The sequence below is a fragment of the Lichenostomus cassidix genome, unplaced genomic scaffold (assembly GCF_008360975.1).
Source record: "Lichenostomus cassidix isolate B80296 unplaced genomic scaffold, HeHo_3.0 HiC_scaffold_40, whole genome shotgun sequence".
NCBI classification, from domain to species: domain Eukaryota; kingdom Metazoa; phylum Chordata; class Aves; order Passeriformes; family Meliphagidae; genus Lichenostomus; species Lichenostomus cassidix.
In genome coordinates, this window is record NW_028147459.1 from 2,173,570 (window position 1) to 2,198,509 (window position 24,940).

The 24,940-nt window shown below is 54.3% G+C and overlaps 2 protein-coding genes across 4 annotated transcripts in view; both read right to left on the reverse strand.

Annotated features, from left to right (window-relative positions):
• HUWE1 (HECT, UBA and WWE domain containing E3 ubiquitin protein ligase 1) overlaps positions 1-18,995 on the reverse strand; it is a 109,384-nt gene extending 90,389 nt beyond the window's left edge. Inside the window, exons 1-21 of the mRNA XM_085046277.1 lie at positions 18,977-18,995; positions 18,279-18,352; positions 18,069-18,167; positions 14,455-14,661; positions 14,220-14,372; positions 13,762-13,824; positions 12,846-12,923; positions 12,714-12,761; positions 12,073-12,141; positions 11,852-11,951; positions 11,662-11,762; positions 11,433-11,583; positions 9,790-9,917; positions 9,330-9,470; positions 8,391-8,502; positions 8,191-8,310; positions 8,010-8,111; positions 7,844-7,924; positions 7,612-7,718; positions 5,187-5,364; positions 497-588 (exon numbers count right to left, since the gene is read on the reverse strand). Coding sequence (XP_084902403.1) covers positions 497-588; positions 5,187-5,364; positions 7,612-7,718; positions 7,844-7,924; positions 8,010-8,111; positions 8,191-8,310; positions 8,391-8,502; positions 9,330-9,470; positions 9,790-9,917; positions 11,433-11,583; positions 11,662-11,762; positions 11,852-11,951; positions 12,073-12,141; positions 12,714-12,761; positions 12,846-12,923; positions 13,762-13,824; positions 14,220-14,372; positions 14,455-14,661; positions 18,069-18,167; positions 18,279-18,323 — 2,175 coding nt within the window. The 5' untranslated portion in view covers positions 18,324-18,352; positions 18,977-18,995. The remainder of the gene's footprint in view (positions 1-496; positions 589-5,186; positions 5,365-7,611; positions 7,719-7,843; positions 7,925-8,009; positions 8,112-8,190; positions 8,311-8,390; positions 8,503-9,329; positions 9,471-9,789; positions 9,918-11,432; positions 11,584-11,661; positions 11,763-11,851; positions 11,952-12,072; positions 12,142-12,713; positions 12,762-12,845; positions 12,924-13,761; positions 13,825-14,219; positions 14,373-14,454; positions 14,662-18,068; positions 18,168-18,278; positions 18,353-18,976) is intronic.
• A 2,105-nt stretch (positions 18,996-21,100) lies between these two features.
• The window catches only part of PHF8 (PHD finger protein 8), a 60,059-nt gene continuing 56,219 nt past the window's right edge, over positions 21,101-24,940 (reverse strand). For all 3 annotated transcript variants that reach the window (XM_085046326.1, XM_085046327.1, XM_085046324.1), the window contains 3 exons: positions 24,234-24,343; positions 22,429-22,795; positions 21,101-21,401 (listed from right to left, as the gene is read on the reverse strand). In XM_085046326.1, coding sequence (XP_084902452.1) covers positions 21,313-21,401; positions 22,429-22,795; positions 24,234-24,343 — 566 coding nt within the window. In that variant the 3' untranslated portion in view covers positions 21,101-21,312. The remainder of the gene's footprint in view (positions 21,402-22,428; positions 22,796-24,233; positions 24,344-24,940) is intronic.

A 24,940-nucleotide genomic window follows, 5' to 3' on the forward strand; every position in this document is an offset into this window, starting at 1 on the left:
GGTGAGATCCTAAATACTATTGGGGTTTGGGATGAGATCCTAAATCCTGTTGGGGGTTTAGGTGGAATCCTAAATCCTATTGGGGTTTGGGGTGAACCCCAAATCCTATTGAGGGTTTGGGTGAGATCCTAAATCCTATTGAGGGTTTGGGGTGAGATCCTAAATCCTATTGGGGTTTGGGGCGGATGTTTTTGGGATGATCCTAAATCCTATTCCCCAACTGGGGGAAGTTGGATTTTAGGGTGGGATCCTTATCCTAAACCTTATCCCCCAGCTGAGGGAGGTTGGGATCCTTTTGGGATCAGGTAACGGGACAGGTGTAGGGCAGGTGAGGGACAAGTAATGGGACAGGGGAGGGAAGGGAAGAGGGCACAGGTGGGGACACAGGGGATGGCACAGGGGATGGCACAGGTGGGGCACAGGGGATGGCACAGGTGGGGACACAGCTGATGGCACAGGTGGGTCACAGCTGGTGACAGTGACCCCGCGGTGTCACCTTGATGATGGCAGTGGTGGCATCAGTCTTGAGCGTGGGCTGGTGTCTCATCAGCTCGTCCACAGCACTGCCCAGGTTGGACGCTGTGTCACCTGCGGGGACAGGAAAGGGTTAAAAATTGGGGTGGTGATCAATCAATGGGGCAGAGACTGAAAGGGAACCGGAAAACTAGGGGTTAAAGTTAATTGAATTTAATTAAAATTAATTAAAGGTGAATTGGGGTTTGGATGAAGGGCTGGGTGGGAGTGAAAAATAGGGATGAACCTCAACACAATGACAGTATTAATAGCAAATACAATAATAGTAATTATTAATAATAATAATATTAATAGTAATAACACTAATAATAATAGTGCTACTGTTTTTTTGGGATTTTATGGGGGTTTTTTTGTTTTATTTTATGGCAATATTAATAGTAACACTATTAATATTACCATAAAAGTACCATAACATCATAACAATAATACAATAATAAAATCAAATAAATACAAATAGTAACAACAGCAATAATAATAATAATAATAATAATAATAATAATAATAATAATAATAACAACAATACCACCAACACCCCACCAGATCCCCAACAGCCCCTGGGGTCACTCTGCAGGTAACCCCAACCCCCCCAACATAATGAAGAGCCCAAATATAATTAACAGCCCCGATAGATAATTAACAGCCCCAGTGTAATTAACAGCCCCGATATAACTAAAAGCCCCAATATAACCCAAAGTCCCAATAGAACCAAGAACCCCAAAATAGCTAAAAACCTCAATACAACCAAGAACCCAACATAATGAACCCCAACGTAACGAAGAACCCCAATTAACAAACCCCAACATAATGAAGCCCCAATACAACCAAAAGTCCCAATATAACCAAGAGCCTCAATTTAACAAAAAGCCCTAATACAACCAAGAATCCCAAAATAAAAAACCTCAACACAATGAAGAACCCCAATTAACAAACCCCAATATAACAAAGCCCCAATATAACCAAAAGCCTGAATATAACAAAAAGCCCTAATATAAAAAAACCCCAATATAACCAAGAACCCCAAAATAACGAAGCCCCAATACAATGAGCCCAAATACAGTCAAGACTCCTAATATAACAAAAAGCCCCAATATAATGAAAATCCCCAATATGAAAATGAGCCCAAATATAACCAAAAGCCCCAATACAACAAAGAGCCTCAATGTAACAAAAACCCCTAATATAACCAAGAATTCCAAGATAACAAATCTCAACATAACGAAGAACCCTAATTAACAAACCCCAATATAACCCAGAGCCCCAATATAACCAAGAGCCTCAATATAACAAAAAGCCATAATATAACCAAGAACCCAAAAATAATAAACCCTGATGTAACTAAGAACCCCAATTAACAAACCCCAATATAACGAAGAACCCCAATATAACCAAGAGCCCCAATGTAATGAAGCCCCTATATAACCAAAAGCCCCAATAGAACGAAAAATCCCAATATGAAAATGAGCCCCAATATAACCAAAAGCCCCAATTTAACAAAAAGCCCTAATGTAACCAAGAATCCCAAGATAACAAATCTCAACATAACGAGGAACCCCAATTAACAAACCCCAATTAACAAACCCCAATATAAAAGAGCCTCAATATAACAAAAAGCCTTAATATAACAAACCCCAATATAAAAGAGCCTCAATATAACAAAAAGCCTTAATATAACAAACCCCAATATAACCAAGAACCCCAATTAACAAACCCCAATATAATGAAGAATCCCAATATAACAAACTCCAAACCCCAATATAACGAAGCCCCAATATAACCAAGAGCTTCAATTTAACAAAAAGCCCTAATATAACCAAGAACCCCAAAATAACAAACCTCGACATAATGAAGAACCCCAATTAACAAACCCCAAAACAATGAAGCCCTAATATAACCAAAAGCCTGAATATAACAAAAAGCCCTAACAGAACCCCAATACAACCAAGACCTCCAAAATAACGAAGCCCCAATACAAAAATGAGCCCAAATACAATCAAGACCCCCAATACAACAAAAAGCCCAATAGAACGAAAAATCCCAATATGAAAATGAGCCCCAATATAACCAAAAGCCCCAATTTAACAAAAAGCCCTAATGTAACCAAGAATCCCAAGATAACAAATCTCAACATAACGAGGAACCCCAATTAACAAACCCCAATATAAAAGAGCCTCAATATAACAAAAAGCCCTAATATAACAAACCCCAATATAACCAAGAAACCCAATATAATGAACCCCAATATAGCGAAAAATCCCAAATATAATCAAGCCCCAATATAACAAAGAGCCCAAATACAACAATGAGCCCCAATATAACTAAGAGCCCCAATATGAAACCCCAATATAATCAAGAGCCTCAATTTAACAAAAAGCCCTAATGTAACCAAGAATCCCAAGATAACAAACCTCAACATAACGAAGAACCCCAATTAACAAACCCCAATATAACAAACCCCAATATAACAAACCCCAATATAACAGAGCCTCAATATAACAAAAAGCCCTAATATAACTAAGAATCCCAAAATAATAAATCTCAACATAACGAAAAACCCTAATTAACAAACCCCAATATAACAGAGCCTCAATATAACAAAAAGCCTTAATATAACAAACCCCAATATAACCAAGAACCCCAATTAACAAACCCCAATATAATGAAGAATCCCAATATAACAAATTCCAAACCCCAATATAACGAAGCCCCAATATAACCAAGAGCCTCAATGTAACAAAAAGCCCTAATATAACCAAGAATCTCAAAATAACAAACCTCAACATAACGAAAAACCCCAATTAACAAACCCCAATATAATGAAGAACCCCAATATAATGAAGCTCCAATATAACCAAAAGTCCAAATATAACAAAAAGCCACAACAATAATGAAAAGCCCCAAATACAATGAAAAACCCTAATACAACAAAGAGCCCAAATATAATGAAGAGCCCCAATATAATAAAACCCAAATATAACAAAAAGCCTCCATATAACCAAGAACCTCAATATAAAGAAACCCAATATAATGAAAACCCCAAATATAACAAAAGCCCCAATATAACAAAAAGTCCCAAAGATAACAAAAAGCCCCAAATATAATGAAGCCCCAATATAACCAAGAGCCCAAATATAACCAAGAACCTCAATCTAATGAGCCCCAATATAACAAAAATCCCAACTATAACAAAAATCCCCAATACAACGAAAAACCTAAATATAATGAAAAACCCAAACATAACAAAAATCCCCAATAAAATTCCCCATGAAGAACCTAAATATGAAAAACCCAAATATAACAAAAATCCCCAACACGACGAAAAACCTAAATATAATGAAAATCCCAACTATGACAAAAATCCCCAATACAACAAAAAACCTAAATATAATGAAAAACCCAAATATAAAAAAAATCCCCAATACCACGAAAAATCTAAATACAATGAAAAACTTAAATACAACAAAAAGCCTCAATACAACTAAGAACCTCAATATGATGAAAATCCCAAATATGACAAAAATCCCCAATAAAATCCCCAAACAACGAAGAACCTAAATATAACGAAAATCCCAAATATGACAAAAATCCCCAACACGACGAAGAACCTCAATATGATGAAAATCCCATATAACAAAAATCCCCAATACAACTAATAACCTCAACATAACGAAAACCCAAATACAACAAAACCTTAACACAAAACCCCAACGTAACAAATCCCCACCATAACCCCAACCCCAAAAAACCCCCAAAACCCCAAAAAAAACCCCAAAAAACCCCCAAAAACCCCAAAAACCCCCCAAAAAACCCCAAAACCCCAAAAACCCAAAAACCCAAAAACCCCCCAAAAACCCAAAAAAACCCAAAAAAACCCCAAAAACCCCCAAAACCCCCAAAAAACCCCAAAAACCCCAAAAACCCCCAAAAACCCCCAAAAAACCCCCAAACCCCCCAAAAAATCCCAAAAAACTACAAAAAACCCCCAAAAAACCCAAAACCCCCCAAAACCCCAAAAAAAACCCCCAAAAACCCCAAAAACCCCCAAAAACCAAAAACCCCCAAAACCCCAAAAAACCCTAAAAACCCCAAAAACCCCAAAAAAAACCCCCAAAACCCCCAAAACACCCCAAAAACCCCCAAAAAAACCCCAAAAACCCAAAAAAACCCTAAAAACCCCAAAAAAACCCCAAAACCCCCAAAAAAACCCCCAAAAACCCTAAAAAACCCCCCAAAAACCCCCAAAAACCCAAAAAAGCCCCAAAAAAACCCCAAAAAACCCCCAAAAACCCCCCAAAACCCCCAAACCCCCAAAAACCCCCAAAACCCCAAAAAACCCCCCAAAAACCCCCAAAACCCCAAAACCCCAAAACCCCCAAAAAACCAAAAACCCCAAAAAACCCCAAAAAACCCAAAAAACCCAAAAAAAACCCCCCAAAACCCCGAAAAAACCCAAAACCCCCAAAAACCCCCAAAAACCCCAAAACCCCCAAAACCCCCAAAACCCCCAAAAACCCCCAAAAACCAAAAAAACCCTAAACCCCCAAAACCCTAAAAAACCCCCAAAAACCCCAACAAAACCCCTAAAAAACCCCTAAAAACCCCCCCAAAAAAAACTCAAAAAAACCCCCAAAACCCCCAAACCCGGTGTGTCTCACCGAGGGGGTCGGAGCTGCGGCGGCGCCGCATGGCGGGCAGGTAGTCAGGGGACAGCAGCACCTTGAAGAGTCGCTCGAAGGGCTGGCACTGCACGAAGCTCTGCAGCCCCCGAGCGTTCAGGCACAGCGCGCTGAACACGTTGGGCAGCGAGCCCAGCACCTCCCGCGTGGCTGGCACCTGGGGATGGGGAGACGGGGTGTGGGCACACCTGGGCACACCTGGGCACACCTGGGGCAGGTGAGGGGAGGTGGGGTAGGAAGGTGTAGGGTGGGTAGGGAGCCCAGCACCTCCCGCGTGGCTGGCACCTGGGGATGGGGAGACGGGCTGTGGGCACACCTGGGCACACCTGGGCACACCTGGGGCAGGTGAGGGGAGGTGGGGTAGGAAGGTGTAGGGTGGGTAGGGAGCCCAGCACCTCCCGCATGGCTGGCACCTGGGGATGGGGAGACGGGCTGTGGGCACACCTGGGCACACCTGGGCACACCTGGGGCAGCTGAGGGGAGATGGGAAGGGGAAGCAGGAGGAGGAGGTGGGGTAGGAAGGTGTAGGGTGGGCAGGGAGCCCAGCACCTCCCGCGTGGCTGGCAACTGGGGACAGGTGAGACAGGCTGTGGGCACACCTGGGGCACACCTGGGGCAGGTGAGGGGAGATGGGGTGGAGGAAGTGGGGTAGGAAGGTGTACAGTGGGCAGGGAGCCCAGCACCTCCCGCGTGGCTGGCACCTGGGGGCACGGGAGACAGGCTGTGGGCACACCTGGGGCACACCTGGGGCAGGTGAGGGGAGATGGGAAGGGGGAGGTGGGGTAGGAAGGTGTAGGGTGGGAGGGCAGCTTAGCACCTCCTGCACGGCTGGCACCTGGGGACAGGGGAGACAGGCTGTGGGCACACCTGGGGCACACCTGGGGCAGGTGAAGGGAGATGGGGTAGGAAGGTGTAGGGTGGGCAGAGAGCCCAGCACCTCACGTGTCACTGGCACCTGGGGACAGGTGAGACGGGCTGTGGGCACACCTGGGGCAGGTGAGGGGAGCTGGGGTGGCAGGGAAAGGTGGGGTAGGTTGGTGGTGGTGGAGGAAGGTGTAGGGTGGGTATGGGGAGAGGTGTGGGATGGGGTGATGGGCAGGTGAGGGGATAGGCATAGGGCAGGTAAGGGGACAGGAGTGTGACAGGTGTGGCTTGGGGTGATAGGACAGGTGAAGGATAGGAGTAGGACATGTGTAGGACAGGTAAACAGACAGGTAAAGGAACAGGTATGGGTTAGGGTGACGTGCAGGTGAGAGGACAGATAATGGGACAGGTGTAGGGCAGGTAAGGGGACAAGACACAGGACAGGTGTGGGTTGGGGTGATGAGACAGGTAATGGGACTCATGTAGGGACAGGTGTAGGGGACAGGAGATGGGACAGGTGTGGGTTGGGGTGACAGACAGGTGATGGGATAGGTTTAGGGCAAGTAAGGGGACAGGAGATGGGACAGGTGTGGTTTGGGGTGACAGACAGGTAATGGGACAAATGTAGGACAGGTAAGGAAACAGGAGAATGGAACAGGTGTGGCAATGCAGGATGGACAGGTGAGGGGACAGGTGAAATGTAGGGCCAGGTGAGTGGCAGGTGCAGGACAGGAAACGGAACAGGTGCAATGACAGGAAATGGAACAGGTGCAGGAAATGGAACAGGTGCAGGAAATGGAACAGGTGCAGGAAATGGAACAGGTGCAATGACAGGAAATGGAACAGGTGCAATGACAGGAAATGGAACAGGTGCAGTGACAGGAAATGGAACAGGTACAAGAAGTGGGACAGGTAGAAAGACTTGGCAGGGTGACAGGCCATGGGACAGGTGTGGGGACACATGGAGGAACAGGTGCTGAGAAACACAAGGGAAGAGATGAGGGGACAGGTGAGGGAACACTCGTGTCCTTGATGAGCATTATGTGCAGCGTGACATCGATGAGGGGACAGGTGAGGGGACAGGTGAGGGGACAGGTGAGGGGACAGGTGAGGGGACAGGTGAGGACACTCACATCCTTGATGAGCAGCGCGTGCAGCATGACGTCGGTGAGGGTACAGGTGAGGGGACAGGTGAGGGGACAGGTGAGGACACTCACGTCCTTGATGAGCAGGGCGTGCAGCATGACGTCGGTGAGGGGACAGGTAAGGGGATACACGAGGGGACAGGTGATGGAATAGGTGAAAGGACAGGTGAGGGGACACACAAATGGACAGCTGAGAGGACAGGTGAGGGGACAGGTGAAGGGACAGCCGAGGGGACAGGTGAGCACACTCACGTCCTTGATGAGCAGGGCGTGCAGCATGACGTCGGTGAGGGGACAGGTGATGGGACAGGTGAAGGGACAGGTGAGGTGACAGGTGAGGGGACAGGTGAGGGGACAGGTGAGCGCCAGGTGAGGGGACAGGTGAGCACACTCACGTCCTTGATGAGCAGGGCGTGCAGCATGACGTCGGTGAGGCCGTTGTCCTGCAGCGAGGACAGCAGCGAGGGCTCCTGGAACACGAACACCGTCACCACCTCGGTCGCTGCGGCGGGAGGAGAGACAGGGGGGCACTGAGGGTGGGCGTGGCCATCGGGGGCGGGGTCCTGGACCCCTGCACACCTGGACACCTGCCACAGGTGGGGCAGGGCGTGGCGGGGCGTGGCTCACCCAGCAGGAACAGCGAGGGGCCGTAGTACTCGGCGTTGCTGATGATGTGCTTCAGCGAGGTGGGCAGCGAGCCGTCCATCACTGAGGGGACACACCGAGGGGTCAGCGGGCAGGGTGACAGCCGGCTGTCACCCCGGCGGGGTTTGGGGACACTGGGGACACGCACCGTGGCGGATGCCGTCGGAGAAGGCGGGGTCTTGGATGGCTTTCTTGAGGAAGTTCAGCATGGATTTGAGCAAGGCGGCGCGCTGTGGGATGCACTGCACTCCTGGCGGGTGACACCGAGAGGTGACATCCCTGCATGTCCCCAGTGTCCCCATTGTCCCCAGGGCCCGGGTGGCACCTACCGCCGCGCGGGGAGGGGGTGGCAGTGCTGGTGCTGGGGACAGCCGGGGCGGCTGGGGGCGCAGGGTCCGGCCGGGCCTCGGCCGAGGGGCCTGGGCTGCTCTCCATGGCCACGTCGGTCACTGCGGGGGGACGGTGACATTGCAGAGGTGACAGGGGACACGGCAGGGTGGGGCAGTGCTGCTGCTGTCCCTCTGCTCACCCTCCATGTCCGTCTCCATGTCCTCGCCCTCGGGCAGGGTGGCAGCAGGCGGCCGCTGCACCTTGGGCTTGATGACAAAGGGACACTCGCGGCGGCACAGGTCCACCTCGTGCTGGAAGGGGACAGAGACTGAGCACCCCGAATGTCCTGAGGGACCCCAAAACTGCCCTGAGGGACCCCAAAACTGCCCTGAGGGACCCCAAAACAGCCCTGAGGGACCCTGAAATAACCCTCAGCATCCCAAAACAGCCCTGAGTGACCCCAAAACAGCCCTGAGAGATCCCAAAAAAACCCGGAGAGACCCCAAAACACCCCCGAGAGACCCTGAAACAACCCTCAGCATCCCAAAACAGTCCTGAGGAACCCCAAAACACCCCAAAACAACCCAGAGAGACCAGAAAACAACCCTGAGGAACCCCGAAACAACCTGGAGAGACCCCAAAACAACCTAGAGGGACCCCAAAACAAGCTGGGAAGACCCCAAAACACCCCAAAACAACCCAGAGAGACCACAAATCAACCCAGAGAGACCTCAGAACAACCTGGAGAGACCCCATAACACCCCAAAACAACCCAGAAGGACCCCTGAACAACCCAGAGGGACCTCAAAACACCCCAAAACACCCCAGAATGACCCAAAAACCACCCAGAGGGGTGCCAAGACACCCCAAACCAGCCGGGAGAGACCCCAAACCACCCCAAAACAACCTGGAGGGACCCCAAAACAACCTGGAAGAACTCCAAAACACCCCAAAACAACCTGGAGGGACCCCGAAACAACGCAGAAAGACCCAAAAACAACCTGGAGAGACCCCCAAAACACCCCGGAGGGACCCCAAAGCACCCCAAAACAACCTGGAGACCCCAAAACAACCCAAAAGAACCCAAAAACAACCCGGAGGGACCCCAAAGCACCCCAAAAGCGGGGCAGGGCAGCACCTCGAGGCGGTAGATGAAGATGGAGAGGCCGCTGTGCGACTGGAACGCAGCCATGTCCAGGTTGGTGATGAGATCCACCACCCTCACCGCCCGCGTGACAAACGTGATCTGGTCCTGCTCGTCCCCCAGGAACTTGATCACCTGCCAGGGGACAAACGGCAGGTGAGACACCCCAAAAGGGGCTGAAACGCCCCAAAAAGTGGCTGAAACGCCCCAAGAGCAGCCGAAACACCCCCAAAAGTGGCTGAAATGCCTCAGAAAGTGGTTAAAACGCCCCAAAAAGTGGCTGAAATACCCTAAAAGGATCCGAAACGCCCCAAAACACGGCCGAAATGCCCCAAAAAGTGGCTGAAACACCTCCAAGAGTGGCCGAAACACCCCAAAAAGTGGCTGAAACACCCCAAAAAGCGGCTGAAACACCCCAAAAAGGTGAGTGCAGCCACCTTTTTCGGGGTCTCACCTTGAGCAGAGCCTCCATCATGCCGCAGGACACCAAGGCTTCCCCACCTGCGTCGTAGCTGGCCAGGTGGTAGAGGAAGGAGAAGAGAGCCGTGGCGAACTGGTGGGGGTAAGGCTCCATCGAGGGGTCTGGGGGGACAGCAGGGGTCAGCTGGGCACACCTGGGGCAGGTGTGGGGTGCTGGGAAGGGTGGGGCACACCTGGGGCAGGTGTGGGGCACAAGGAAGGGTGAGGAGGAGCTGGGGCAAGGTTGGCACTGGGAGAGGAAGATATAGGGTGGGTGCAGGGAGAGGTGTGGGCTGGGGTGAGGGTACAGGTGATGGGACAGGTGTGGGTTAGGGTGAGGGGACAGGTGATGGGACAGGTGTGGGGCAGGTAAAAGGACAGGATATAGCACAGGTGTGGATTAGGGTGAGAGAACAATTAACAGGACAAGTGTAGGGCAGGTAAGTGGACAGTAAATGGCACAAATGTGAGTTAAAGTGATGGGAAAAATAATGGGACAGGTGTAGGGCAAGTAAATGAAACAGGAAAAGGGACAGGTGTGTGTTAAGATGATGGGACAAGTAATGGCACAGGTGAGGGGACAGGAGGAGCAATGCATGACAGGCAGGTGACAGAACAGGTAATGGGACAGGTGAGGGGACAGGACCCAGCACAGGTGTGGCAATGGGTGACGAGCAGGTGAGGGGACAAGCGATGGGCAAAGCCCTCCCAGGACCCCTCAAGCCACCCCAGAAGCCCCCCAAGCCCCCCAGGAGCCCTCTGAGACCCCCAGGATCCCCTCAGGATTCCCCCAAGATTCACCAGGACACCCCCAAGACCCCCAGCAGCCCCCCAGAAGCCCCTTGAGCCACCTGAAGAGCCCCCCAAGCCCCCCCAACATCCCCAAGAGCCCCCCGAGGCCCCACAGAACCCCCTCATGACACCCCAAGATCCCCCAGGACATCCCCAAGCCCCCAGGACCCCCAAGCCCCCAGAATCCTCCCAAGTCCCTCCAAGACCCCCTGAGCTCACCCAGGACCCCCAGGAGGCCCCCAGGATACCCCCAGGACCCCCTGAGTCACCCCAGGAGCCCCTCAAGCCCCCTCAACATCCCCAGGCACCCCCGAGGCCCCCAGAACCCCTCCTGACACCCCAAATATCCCCCAGGACCCCCAAGAAATCTCCAAGCCCCTCCAGCACCCCCTCAGACCCCCCAAGCCCCCCTGGACACGCCCAAGCCCTCCAGAATCACCTCATGATGCCCCCAAGATCCCCCAGGACCCCCAGGACACCCCCAAGACCCCCAGAACACCCCCAAGCCCTCCATAATCCCCTCCCCGACACCCCCAACATCCCAGAACCCCCAAGAAACCCCCAAGCCCCTCCAGCACCCCCTCAGGATACCCCCAAGCCCCCTGGACACGCCCAAGCCCTCCAGAATCACCTCATGATGCCCCCAAGATCCCCCACGACCCACCCAGGACACACCCAAGCCCCTCCAGCACCCCCTCAGGATCCCCCAAGCCCCCAGGACCCTGAAGGCCCCCCAGAACCCCCTCATGACATGCCCAGGACCCTCAGGATCCTCCCAAGCCCCCAGGACATCCCCCAAGCCCCTCAGGATCCCTGCCCCCCAGCCCCCCGAATCCCCCGACTCACCGATCATGGCCTGGATGCAGTTGCGCACCAGCACGGGCAGGAAGCCGTGGTAGGACGCGGTTCCCGTGCAGTCGATGATGCTGCTCAGCTTCGGCGTCCTCTCCAGGTGCACGATGGACGTCAGCGTCCTCAGCGACGCCGCCTTGATGTCCTGGTGACACCCAGCGGGCTCAGCAGGGCGGTTTTGAGGTGTTTTTAGGGGTTTTTGGGGTGTTTTCAGGGGTCTCACCATCAGCTGCTTGTCGGTGATCTGCAGCACGTCCACCAGCTCCTCGATGAGGCCGTTGTAGAGGATGCTGTTGGCCGATTCCTGCAGCGCGTTGGAGTACACTGCGGAGAGGGGGGGTCACCCCAAACGGCCCCCCCTGGGCCCCCCAAAACCTCCCCCCCAATTAAATCAGCTCTTAACGAAGCCCCACCCAGGATGGAGATGGCGTGGAGCCGGGCTTGGACCGCTTGGAGACGCTTCTTGTGGTTGGAGAAGCCGTGGGCCAGGCGGATGTGGGTGAAGAGCAGCATCTGGGGGGGGGCAGTGGATTTTGGGGGGCTCAGGGGGGTTTGGGGGGCTCAGGAGGGGTTTGGGGGGCTGTTTCCCCCATCCAGTGTGTCCCCTGAGCCCCCAGAGTCACCCCAAGCTCACCTGCTTGTCCTTGGGAATGCTGTACATCTTGGTGAGGGATTCCATGATCTCCGAGGGGCTCTCTGAAATCTGAGGGAGAGGAGGACAAATTGGGATAAAAGAAAATAATTTGGGGTGCAGAGGAAAAAAGAGAAAATGGGTTTGGGATTTGGGGGTTTGGGATTTGAGGGTTTGGGATTTGGGGGGTTTGGGATTTAGGGATTTGAGGGTTTGGGATTTGAGGGTTTTGGGATTGGGGGTTTGGGACTTGGGATTTAGAGATTTGGGGTTTTGGGATTGGGGGGTTTTGGGATTGGAGGGTTTGGGATTTGGGGGATTTTGGGATTTAGGGATTTGAGAGTTTAGGATTTGGGGGTTTTGGGATTTGAGAGTTTGGGATTCGAGGGTTTGGGATTTGGGGTTTTGGGATTTGTGGGTTTTGGGATTGGGGGGGTTTGGGATTGGGGGGGTTTGGGATTTAGGGGTTTTGGGATTTAGGGATTTGAAGGTTTTGGGATTGGGGGGTTTGGGATTTGGGGATTTGGGGGTGTGGGATTTAGCGATTTGAGGGTTTGGGATTTAGGAATTTGGGGCTTTGGGATTTAAGGGAGCTCTAACCAAAGCAGAACCCCCTCCCCAAATCCACGTCCCCCCCCACTCACCTTGTCCAGCTGCTCGATGTGGATGTAGTGCAGGGTGGTGCTGGTGGCCTGGGGGGGTCAAGGGAGGTCAAAAGGGGTGAAGGCAGAGTTTTGGGGACACCCCAGATGTCCCCAGATGTCCCCATCACTCACCCTCTTGTCCACCTTGACCTCGACGCCGGGCTCGGCGTAGAACTCGAAGTGCAGCGTGGTGGCACTGGGGGGGTATTTCTGGGGAGGGGACATGGGGGTGAGGGGGGACAGCAGGGTCCCCTCCCCGGGGGTGGCAGGGCCAGGCTGGGGGACACTGGGACATGGGGGGGTTGGCAGGGCCAGGCTGGGGGACACTGGGACATGGGGGGGTTGGCAGGAAGGGATGAGAGGAGCCCAGGAGGCAACAGAGGTGACAAAGTGGTGTTGGGGGACACTAAACTTGACAGGGGGACACGGGAAGGTGTTGGGGACACCAGGATGGGACAGAGCAGGACCGGACAGTGCTGAGGACACCAGGATGTGACAGAGAGAGACAGGACAGTGCTGGGGACACCAGACTGTGACAGAGAGGAAAAAGACAGTGTTGGGGACACCAGGATGTGACAGAGAGTGACAATATAGTGCTGGGGACACCAGGATGTGACAAAGAGGGACAAGACAGAGCTGGGGACACCAGGATGTGACAGTGCAGGACAGGACAGTGCTGGGGACACCAGGATGGGACAGAGAGGGACAGGACAGTGCTGGGGACACCAGGATGGGACAGAGCAGGACAGGACAGTGCTGGGGACACCAGGACAGGACAGAAAGGGACAGGACAGTGCTGGGGACACCAGGATGGGACAGTGCAGGACAGGACAGTGCTGGGGACACCAGGACAGGACAGAAAGGCACAGGACAGTGCTGGGGACACCAGAATGGGACAAAGAGGGACAATATAGTGCTGGGGACCCCAGGACAGGAGAGCACAGGTGAGCTCCAGGGACCCCTGGGATGGGACAGGTGAGTTCTTGGGGACTTCAGGACAGGACAAAAGGACCCAGGTGACTCCTGGGGACCCCCAGGTGCCACTCACCATCATGTGCAGGTCCCGGCAGCACTCAGCCAACCCGAATCCATTCTCCTTTCCACCCCAGCTCTGCAGGGAAACCAACACACCTCAGCACCACACGGTGAAACCACCCCAAAAAAAACCTCAGAACACCCCAAAAAAGCCCCAAAACACCCCAAAAAACCCCCAAAAAAACCCCAAAACACCCCAAAAAAACCCCAAAACCCCCCCAAAAAAACCCCAAAACAAAACCCCCAAGACACCCAAAAAAACCCCCAAGACACCCCAAAACCCCCAAGACACCCCAAAACCCGAAAACCACCCCAAAAAACCCCAAACCACCCCAAAACCCCAAAACCCCCAAACCCCAAAATAACTCCAGAACACCCAAAAACCCCAAACCACCCCAAAAAACCCCAAACCACCCCAAAACCCCAAAACACCCCAAAAAACCCCCAAAACCCCCCAAAAACCCCCCAGACCTCAGCCAGGTGCTGCAGGCGGGCCAGCAGAGGCCCGCGGCGCTCCGAGCCCAGGCGGGTGATGTAGTTGGAGCGTTTGCTGAACACGTAGAGCAGGTTGAGCACGGCCAGCACCACGTGCATGTCCGAGGAGGCCAGCAGCGTGGTCAGGTGCTGCGGGGGAACATTTGGGGACACTCAGGGACGCGTGGGGACAACGAGGGACAATCAGGGCCGGGTGGAGGGCTGTCCCCACCTCGATGGAGCTGTAGAGGTGGCGGGAGAAGCTGTACTCGATGAGCAGGGCGGTGAAGTTGAGCAGGGCCAGCAGCAGTGCTTTGAGCGGTTGCCGCTCGGGCCGGTCGCAGGCCAGCATCCAGCTCATGGCCTCCACCGGCCGGCCTGCCTCGGCCAGCAGCGCGTCGAAGCGGTCCAGCAGGTCCACCCAGTGGTACAGCTCGCACTGCGGGGGTGGGAAAGTGAGATGGGGGGAAAAAATGGATCCCAACCCAGCCCAGACCTCATGAATCCCCTCATTAAATCTACCTAGTGGTATAGATCACACTGCGGAGCTAGGAAAGTGAGATGAGGGTAAAAAATGGATCCCAAACCAGCCCAGACCCCATGAATCTCCTCATTAAATCTACCCAGTGGTACAGCTCGCACTGGGGGGGACGGGGGGAAAAATGGATCCCAAACCAGACCACTAACCCCTCATGAGATCCCCACAATGATACAGCTCGCACTGGGGAGGCAGGGGGGCGAGATGGGGGTAAAAAATGGATCCCAAACCAGCCCAGACCCTCATGAATCCCCCATGAGATCCCCACAATGGTACAGCTCGCACTGGGGGGAAACTCATGGGGGTGAGATGGAGGCTAAAAAACAGATCCCAAACCAGCCCAGACCCCATGAATTCTCTCATTAAATCCACCCAGTCGTACAGCTCGCACTGGGGGGGACAGGGGGGTGAGATGGGGAGGAAAAAATGGATCCCAAACCCCATTAATTCCCTCACCAAATCCACCTGATGGTATAGCTTGCAATGGGGGGATCAGGGAGTGAGATATGAAGTACACAATGGACCCCAAAGCAGCCCAGACCCAATGAATCCCCTCATTAAATCTACCCAGTGGTGCAGCTCGCACTGGGGGGGGTTGGGAAAGTGAGATGGGGGTAAAAAATGGATCCCAAACCAGCCCAGACCCCCATGAATTCCCTCATCAAATCCACCTGATGGTATAGCTTGCAATGGGGGGATCAGGGAGTGAGATATGAAGTACAGAATGGACCCCACGCCAGCCCAGACCTCTTAACCCCCCCAGCAGGTCCACCCAGTGGTGCAGCTCGCACTAGGGGGGTTGGGAAAGTGAGATGGGGGGAAAAAACAGATCCCAACCCAGCCCAGACCCCATGAATCCCCTCATTAAATCCACCCAGTGGTGCAGCTCACACTGGGGGGGGACAGGGGGGTGAGATGGGGGTAAAAAATGGACCCCAAACCAGCCCAGACCCCATTAATCCCCTCATTAAATCCACCTAGTGGTGCAGCTCGCACTAGGGGGACAAGGGGTTAGATAGGGGTAAAAAACAGATCCCAAACCAGCCCAGACCCCATGAATCCCCTCATTACATCTACCTACTGATATAGATCACACTGCGGATGACAGGGGGGTGAGATTAGGGTAAAAAATGGATCCCAAACCAGCCCAGACCCCCATGAATCCCCCATGAGATCCCCACAATGGTACAGATCACACTGGGGGGTTGGGTGGGTGAGATGGGGGGTAAAAAACAGACCCCAAAGCAGCCCAGACCCCACTAATCCCCTCATTAAATCTACCTAGTGATACAGATTGCACTGGGGGGGCAGGGAGATGAGATGGGGGGGAAAAAATGGATCCCAAACCAGCCCAGACCTCATAAATCCCCCATGAGATCCCCACAATGGTACAGCTCACACTAGGGGGGTCAAGGGGGTGAGATGGGGGACACAGCACAGACCCCAACCCAGCCAAACCCCACTAACCCCCCCCATTAAATCCACCCAGTGGTACAGTTCGCACTGGGGGGGTTGGAAGAGTGAGATGGGGAGTACAGAATGGACCCCAACCCAGCCAAACCCCACTAACCCCCCCATGAGATCCCCACAATGGTGCAGCTCACATTAATGGGATCAGGGAAATGAGCTATGGGGCTGGGGGAGCACAGCACACAGCCCAACCCAACCCAGACCCCCTCAGACCCACCCAGGGGTACAGCTCACATTGGGGGCGATCAAAGGGGTTAAATGGGGGAGCACAGCAGGGACCCCGACCCCAACCCAGACCCCCTCAGACCCACCCAGGGGTACAGCTCACACTGGGGGGGTTGGAGGGATGAAACACAAAGCACAGACCCCAAATCCAGCCCCCAAATCCAGCCCAGCTCCCCAAGAACCCACACAACCAGGGGGGTCCCACCCCATGAACCCTCACATCCCGATAAAGAGCAAAGAAATGGGATCTTGCACCCCAATCCCAATAACTTTTGGGGCTCAGTGAAAATTTGGGTCCTCCCTGGGTGTTTTGGGGTCTACAGAGTGTCCCATTGTTGTTTCAGGGGATTATAAAAACACAGAAATTTCCCATTTGGGGTTCTGTGACTCTGTGAGAAAAAGGATTTGCAACCACACCAGCTGCAGGGGGGAAATGGGGAGGGAGGATTCCTTCTGGGGGCACAGGGAGAAATTGGGGAACCCCCTGGGTGTCCAAAGCAAACACACTCACAGTCCCCCCAGGCCCTGACCATGGGAAATCAAGGCAATCCTGCTAGGGGGGTTTACAGCACTGGAAAGCACCCCAATTTGAGAGAAAATTAATAAAAAGTGGGGTTTCCCCTCAAAACTTTGGGTGGGCTGTACGAAATTGGAAGTGAGCCCCACTGCATGTTTGTGAGACTCTAGAAAACTCCAGAAAAAGTCCAAAGCAAACCCATTCCCAGCCCCAGATCATGGGAAATCAAGGCAATGATTCTAGGGGGGCTTAGAGCACTGGAAAGCACCCCAACTTGAGAGAAAATTAATAAAAAGTGGGGTTTCCCCTCAAAACTCTGGGTGGGCTGTACGAAATTGGAAGTGAGCCCCACTGCATGTTTTTCAGACTCTAGAAAACTCCAGAAAAAGTCCAAAGCAAACCCATTCCCAGCCCCCCAGGCCCTGATCATGGGAAATCAAGGCAATCATTCTAGGGGAAGTTTACAGCACTGGAAAGCACCCCAGTTTGAGAAAAAATTAATAAAAAGTGGGTTGAATCCCTAAAATTCTGGCTTGGCTGCATGAAATTGGAAGTGACCCCCACTGCACGTTTTTGAGACTCTAGAAAACTCTACAAAAAGTCCAAAGCAAACCCATTCCCAGTCCCTGACCATGGGAAATCAAGGCAATCCTGCTGGGGGGGTTAGAGCACTGGAAAGCTTATTATTTTCAGAGAAAATTAATAAAAAGTGGGTTGAACCCCTTAAAACTCTGGGTGGGCTGCAGGAAATTGGAAGTAACTCGCACTGCACGTTTTTGAGACTCTGGAAAACTCCAGAATGCAACCACCTGAGGGACTGAGAGCTGGAGGGGTTTGAGAGGTTCAAATAAAACCAGAGACCCTCCTTTTAATTTGACAAACACTCTGGAATTGAGAAACACTCCCCTAAATCTTGTAGTAGTATGAGGAAACTAGAGAATATTCCCTATAATTTGGGGACATTCCAGGGTGACACTTCAATTTAGGGATGAGCTCAGCATCGCCCTGAGGAATTAGGGACAATCCTTTGGGGAATTTTGGGGTTTCTAGACCCCCCAGAGCTCCCGAACCCCCCAAATTTCGGGTCGCCCCGCACCTTCCCGATGTTCCATGTCTTGATCTGCTGCAGCTCCGTCACCAGCTGCTCGTCGCTGCAAGCTTTCAGCTTCTCGATGAGGGCCCGGCAGTCGGCGGGCTGAGGGGACAGGGAATTGTCACTCCGCGTGTCCCCAACACCCCTCAGCCACCCCCTGACCCCCCCGGGGTGTCCCCAAAGCCACCCCCCGCGGCGTTTTCCCCTCCTCACCGCCTCCGTGGGGGTTTTCTTCAGCTTCGTCCGATCCACTTTCATTTTGGGGGGTTCGGTTGCTCGCGTTCCTCCTGCGGTCACACCGGGGGGGTGACACCGGGAGGGTGACACCGGGAGCCCCCCCGAGGGTCAAACCCACCCCCCAAACCCCCCCCGGTGTCCCGACAGAGCCTCGCTGTCCCGACAGGCGCCGCGGCGGCCGCGGCTCGATGACGTCGCGGCTCACCGGCTGAACAATGAATGTGCAAAACCCCGCCGTGCCCGGGGGGGGAACCCGGGGGGCTCCCCAAAAACCGCCCGAGCTCTCTAATTAACCCCGCGGGGGTGACGAGGGGCTGTAATTAGGGGGGTTAATTAGGGGCTGACGCGGCCGCGTGCCGGGCTCTGTCCCCCCCCTCTCCTCCCGCCGGCCCGGCCGGTTTGGTGACAGTGACGCATCACATCGGGGGGGCGTTTGCGGGGTGCGACCCCCGCGGGGGATTGGGGGACCCTCCCCAAAAACAGCCTGCAGACTCCCATCCCCTCCTCCCCAAAATAATTCCCCCCAGCGCCACACGCTCTCCGTACCTCCCACTCCCCCAAAATCCTCCCGAACCCCCCGGTAGGTTTTCAAGCTCCCCCCTCCCCCGGCGGCTTTTGGGGGGTTTTCGGGGGGTTTTTGGGGTTCCTTTTGGGGTTTTTCGGGCAGCCCTTACCGGGAATCACACCCAGTCCATCCTCGGCCCGGCCCGGTCGCTATGAGGGGAGAGACACGGGTGCTGCTGGGAGGGAAATGGGGAAGGGAGGTGTGAAATTTGGGGGTTTTGGGGCTCCTGGGATGGGTGAGGGGCGTTAAGGGATCCCAGAAATGAGATTCCCCAAATCCCCAGCGTGGGAATTAGCCGGGACAGCGGGAAATCGCTACGGCGGGTGAGAATGGGGAAAATAAATAAGGGAAAAAAGAAATGGGAAGGCACGGAAAACACCCCCAAATCCTGGGGGTTCTGAGGGAGAAAAAACCCTAAATCGCGGCGGTTAAATCCCGAGGAGCTGCAAAAAGCAGAGCCTAATAAATGGGGGAGGGGGGAGTGGTAAAAGGGTCCCCAAAATGCCCAGAAAGCTCTGAGGAGGACACAGAGTAATGGGAAGGATTTTCCAGGGGATGATGAGGTCCCTAAATGCTGAGAGAGTGGGAGGAAGTGCTGCGGGAACCCCTAAAATACCAGCGAGCCCTCAAGCCGTGAGGAGACTAAATCGGGAGGCGGAGGGGAAGCCAAACCCCCTAAATCTCGGCAAAGGGAAGTTCCAAACCGGGAGAGGCCGAAGAGGGGAGAGGGAAAGGACGCCGTGAGAGAGGGAAAGGAACCCCAAATCACGGCAGGCCGCTGAGGAGGGGGTGCGGCGGGAGGGGGGGGGCGGACCCCCGTGAGGGAGCCGGGAGCCATCCCCCCCCTGCCGCCGGCCCCGCAGCGGCGCCGGGCCGAGCCTCCCGCCCCGGCGGCCCCGGTACCTTGTCCGGGCGGGGGAGCAGGGGGGTCAGCACCCGGCCCGGGCCCGTCCCGCCGCCGCCGCCGCCGCCATCTTACACTGAGCCCCGGCCGCGGCCCGAGATCCCGCGAGAGCCGCAGCAAGTCCCGCGAGAGCGGCCGGCGGGACGGCCGGGAGGTGGGACCAGGGGGCAAGAAAGGGGCGGGGCGGAGCCGGCGGCGGCCAATGGGGAGGCGAGAGGCGCGGCGGCGAAGTCTCGCGAGAGCGCTCCGAGCAGTAGGGCGGGAGATGAGGGGAGCCTCGCGAGATTTCGTGAGGGGGGCATGGGGGAGGGGCGGGGGGTCCCTCACGGATCCCGCCTCGTACCGGGAGGGGGGAACGGGGGAACGGAGGGGCGGGGGGGGGGGGGAACGGCGCCGCCCGCCGTAGAGCGGCTCAACCCCCCGCTCCCCCCGGCGGCCGCGGAGCCCCGCGCCGTTCCCTCGAGCAGCGGCACTCACCGGCACGCTGATGAGCGAGATCTCGCGAGGCGGCGGCGGCGGCACTTTGGCCCCGAAGCCTCGCGAGAGGAGCGCGCGGAGCGGCGCGGGCGGCGGCGGGAAGCGCCGCGGGCGGGGGGAGGGCAGGGGGAGCGCGGCCCCTGCCTCAGCGGCGGGAACGGCGGCGGCGCGCGCGGCTCTCGCGAGAGCAGAGCGCCGGCTGAGGGCAGCACGGAATCTCGCGAGAGAGCCGGCGGAGCGGAGGGGAATCTCGCGAGAGCGCCGGCTGAGTGGGGAAAGGGGACGGAGAAGAGCGCGAGGTCTCGCGAGGTTTCGCGGCGGCGCGCGCGCTGAGCGGATCACGTGACCCGGCGCGGTAATTTTTCACGATTTTGGTTTTTTTTTCCTTTTTTTTTTATTCTACAAATACAAAAGGAGGGAGGGGGCGGGGCCGCGGCCTCCGGACACGCCTACAAAACCGGGGCAGCCAATGGGAAGCGGCCCCGCCCCCGTCAATCAATCAATCAACCTGAAGACACGTGGGGGAGGAGCAAAAAAAAAACCTGCAGGGACCAATCAGCGATGGCTCCGCCCCTTTTCCACTGTCCAATCGCCTGAGCCCACTGTGGGGGAAGCCCCGCCCCTCCAGCTCTGCCACAACCAATGGGGAAGAGGAAGCAGCAGTGGGCGTGGTCTGGTGTGGCTCCTCGAGGGGCGTGGTTTGTCGGTCAGTCAAGGGGCGTGGCTCTGCGTGGCCACGCCCCCAAACCTGGTTGTTCTACACTGGGTGGGCGTGGCTTGGTCAGTGTGGGGGCGTGGCTTGTTGGACCGCGCCCCCATTCGCTGTGTGGGGGTGTGGTCAATGTCGTGTGGGTGGAGTCTAAACCAAGCCACGCCCATTTCAATGTGCCCAGTGGGCGTGTCCCCGCCAGGCCACGCCCCCCGGAGCAGCCCCACCCATAGTTCACTGCTCACCCAGCTGGTGGGCGGGGCCAACAGCCAAACCCCGCCTGTTTTCAGTGGGTGTGGTCGCGCTGGGGGCGTGGTCAGCATGGCCACGCCCCAGAGCGTGTCCGGCCCCGCCCTCAGAGCAGCAGCTTGCCGTTGCGGTGGATTTTGAGGATTCTGCCCAGGCGCTGCTTGGCTGTGGCCAAACCCTTCCGGGGCCGTTTGCCTGCGGGGAGAGAGGTGAGAGACTTGGGAGTCATGGAAGCTGCAAAAGTACTGAAAATCCCCAAAAAAAATACCTCAAAACCCCCTGGAAATCGTCAAAAAAAACCCACAAAAATCCCTGAGAAAATCCCCGGAAAATCCAAAAAAAGTCAGTGAAAAGCATCAAAAAAACCCCTCAAAACCCCCTGGAAATGGTAAAAAAAAATCCTTGAGAAAAAACCCTCAAAAATTCTCAAAAAAACCCTCTAAAAAAACACCTGAAAAATCTCAGAAAATCCTCCCCCAAAAATCCTTACGAAAACCCCTGAAAATCCTCAAAAATAAAAAAAAAAACCCCAAACTACTGCCAAAAATCCTCACAAAAATCCCTGAAAATCCTCAAAAAAACCCTCAAAAATCCTCAAAAAAACCCCAAAAAAACCCCAAAAAAACCTTAAAAGCCCCCAGCACCACAAACCCCCCCTCACCATGACTGGGCAGTGCAGCTCCAGGCTGAGCTCCCCTCTGGGGCCATGGGGGGTGGAGCTCTGCCTGGCTGTCCCCCTGGCGGAGCTCTGCTCGGCTGTCCCCCTGGCGGAGCTCTGCCCGGCTGTCCCCCTGGTGGAGCTCCGAGCCCCCCAGGCCTGGCCATGTACTTGTGGTCAGCCAGGCTGGCCAGGTAGGGAAGCTCCGAAAAAACCTCAAAAATCCTCCAAAAAACCTTCAAAAATCCTCAAAAAAAACCCTGAAAAACCCTCAAAAATCCTCAAAAAAACCCTCAAAAATCCTCAAAAAAATCCCTGAAAAATCCTCCAAAAAACCCTCAAAATCCTCAAAAAATCCTAAAGAAACCCTCAAAAAACCCCTCCAAACCCTCAAAAATTCCCTAAAAAAACCCCAAAACCACACCAAAAAACCCACCAAAACCTTCCAAAAAATCCCAGAAAGTCCTCAAAAAACCCTCCAAAAAATCCCTGAAAATCCTCAAAAAAAAAACCCCAAAACCCCCAAAAAACCAAAAAAAACCCCCAGGCTCCCCCAAAGCTCACCATGACTGGGCGGTGCCGCTCCAGGCTGAGCTCTCCTCTGGCTCAAGAACACCCCTGGGGCCATGGGGGTCGGAGCTCTGCCCGGCTGTCCCCCTGGCGGAGCTCCGAGCCCCCCAGGCCTGGCCGTGTACTCGTGGTCAGCCAGGCTGGCCGGGTAGGGAGGCTCCGGTGGAGGTTCTGGGGGTGGCTCTGCCTCAGTTTCCCCTCCTCCCAGCTCGGGCTCGGCTTCAGCTTCCACCTCGGGCTCTTCATCTTCTTCCTCCTCGTCTTCTTCCTCCTCTTCCTCCTCTTCCTCCTCCTCCTCGTCGGGGGTAGGGGGAGGGGGCGGCTTGGCTGGGCCCTTCCTGCGCTGCAGCTTGCGGTGCTCCTGGGGGGATTTGGGGGGTTTTGGGGGGTTTGGGTTTGGGTCTCAGAGGTGTAAGGGGGCTCGGGGTGGGATTTATGAGGGGTTTGAGGGGTGTTTGGGGGATTTTGTGGGGTGTTTGGGGAGCTCAGGGAGGGAACTTATGGGGTGTTTGGAGTTTTTCTGGGGTGTTTGGGGGGCTCAGGGAGGAGTTTATGGGGTCCTGGGGGGTCTCAGGGTGGGTTTTATGAGGGGTTTGTGAGGTATTTGGGATTTTTGGGGTGTTTGGGGGCTTAGGGAGAATTTTATGGGGTGTTTGGGGGGTTTAAGGTGTTTGGGGCTCAAGGAGGAGTTCCTGAGGGTTTGGGGTCTCAGAGGGGTCCTGGGGGGCTCAGGGTGGGTTTATGAAGGATTTGTGGGGTGTTTGGGGGATTTTTAGGGTGACTGGGGGCTCAGTGAGGGAATTTATGGGGTGTTTGGGGGTTTTTGGGGTGTTTGTGGGGTTTGTGGGTGTTTGTGGGGTTTAGGGGGTGTTTGGGGGCCTCAGGGAGGAGTTCCTGAGGGGTCTGGGAGGTGTTTGGGGTCTCAGAGGGGTCCTAGGGGTCTCAGGGTGGGTTTTATGATGGGTTTGTGGGGTTTTTGGGGGATTTTTGGGGTGTTTGGGGGTCTCAGGGAGGGAATTTGTGGGGCATTTGGGGGTTTAGGGGGTGTTTGGGGGGCTCAGAGAGGAGTTTATGGGGTCCTGGGGGTCTCAGGAAGGGGTTTGTGGGGGTTTTATTGAGGGTTTGAGGGTCTCAGGGAGGAGTTCCTGAGGGGTTTGGGGTCTCAGAGGAGTCCTAGGGGTCTCAGGGTGGGATTTATGAGGGGTTTGTGAGGTATTTGGGGGATTTTTGGGGTGTTTGGGGGATTTTTGGGGTCTCAGAGGGCTCCTGGGGGTCTCAGGGAGAGCTTTAGGAGGTGTTTTGGGGATTCTGTGGGGCTAGAGCAGGATTGAAGATCATCCCAATCCCTCCAAAACCCCCTGAATCCCTCAAAAAACCCAAATTTTCCCCCCAAATCCCAAAAAAACCCCCAAATTTTCCCCCCAAACCCCCTCCCAGTCCCTCCCAGTTCTCCCAGTTCACCTGCTGGGCCAGTTTGGATCCCCGAATCAACCCCCAAACCCCAAATAACCCCAAAATAACCCCAAATACCTCCCCCAAAACCCCTAAATCCCCAAAAAACCCAAATTTTCCCCCCTAAATGCCTTCCCAGTGCCTCCCAGTTCCTCCCAGTGCTCCCAGTTCACCAACTGGGCCAGTTTGGATCCCCAAACCCCAAAATAACCCCAAAATAACCCCACATTCCTCCTCCAAAACCCCCTCAAACCCCCTAAAACCCCCAGAAAACCCCAAATTTTCCCCCCAAACTCCCTCCCAGTCCCTCCCAGTGCTCCCAGTCGCTCCCAGTGCTCCCAGTTCACCTGCTGGGCCAGTTTGGCTGCAGCTGCTGCCAGCCCAGTCTCCACTGAAGCCACTCGAGTTCCCTCCCTGACCGGGCGGCTCTGGCGCGGCAGCGACGGTGTCACCCGGGCTGGGGACAGGGACAGGGACAGCGACAGGGACAGGGACAGGGAGGTGGGAAAATATGGGAAAAAACATCAAAATTAGAGGGGAAAAATGGGGAAAAAAACCCAAAATTTCTCCTCAAAATCCCCACATTTCCCCAAAAATCCCCAAATTTTCCATCAAAATTCCCAAATTTTCCTCTCAAAATTCCCAAGTTTTCCCTCAAAATCCCCGAATTTTCCCCCCAAAATTCCCTCAGATCTTCCCCTCAAAATCCCCAAATTTTCCATCAAAATTCCCAAATTTCCGCCCAAAATTCCCAAATTTCCCCCTCAAAATTCCTAAATTTTCCCCTCAAAATTCCCAAATTTCCCCCTCAAAATTCCCAAATTTTCCTTTCAAAATCCCCAAATTTTCCCCTCAAAATTTTTAATTTCCCTTCAAAATTCCCAAATTTCCCTTCAATATCCCCAAATTTTCCATCAAAATCCCCAATTTTCCCCTCAAAATCCCCAAATTTTCCCCTCAAAAATCCCAAATTTCCCCTCAAAATCCCTAAATTTTCCATCAAAATTCCCAATTTTCCCCTCCAAATCCCCAAATTTCCCCCCAAATTTCCTAA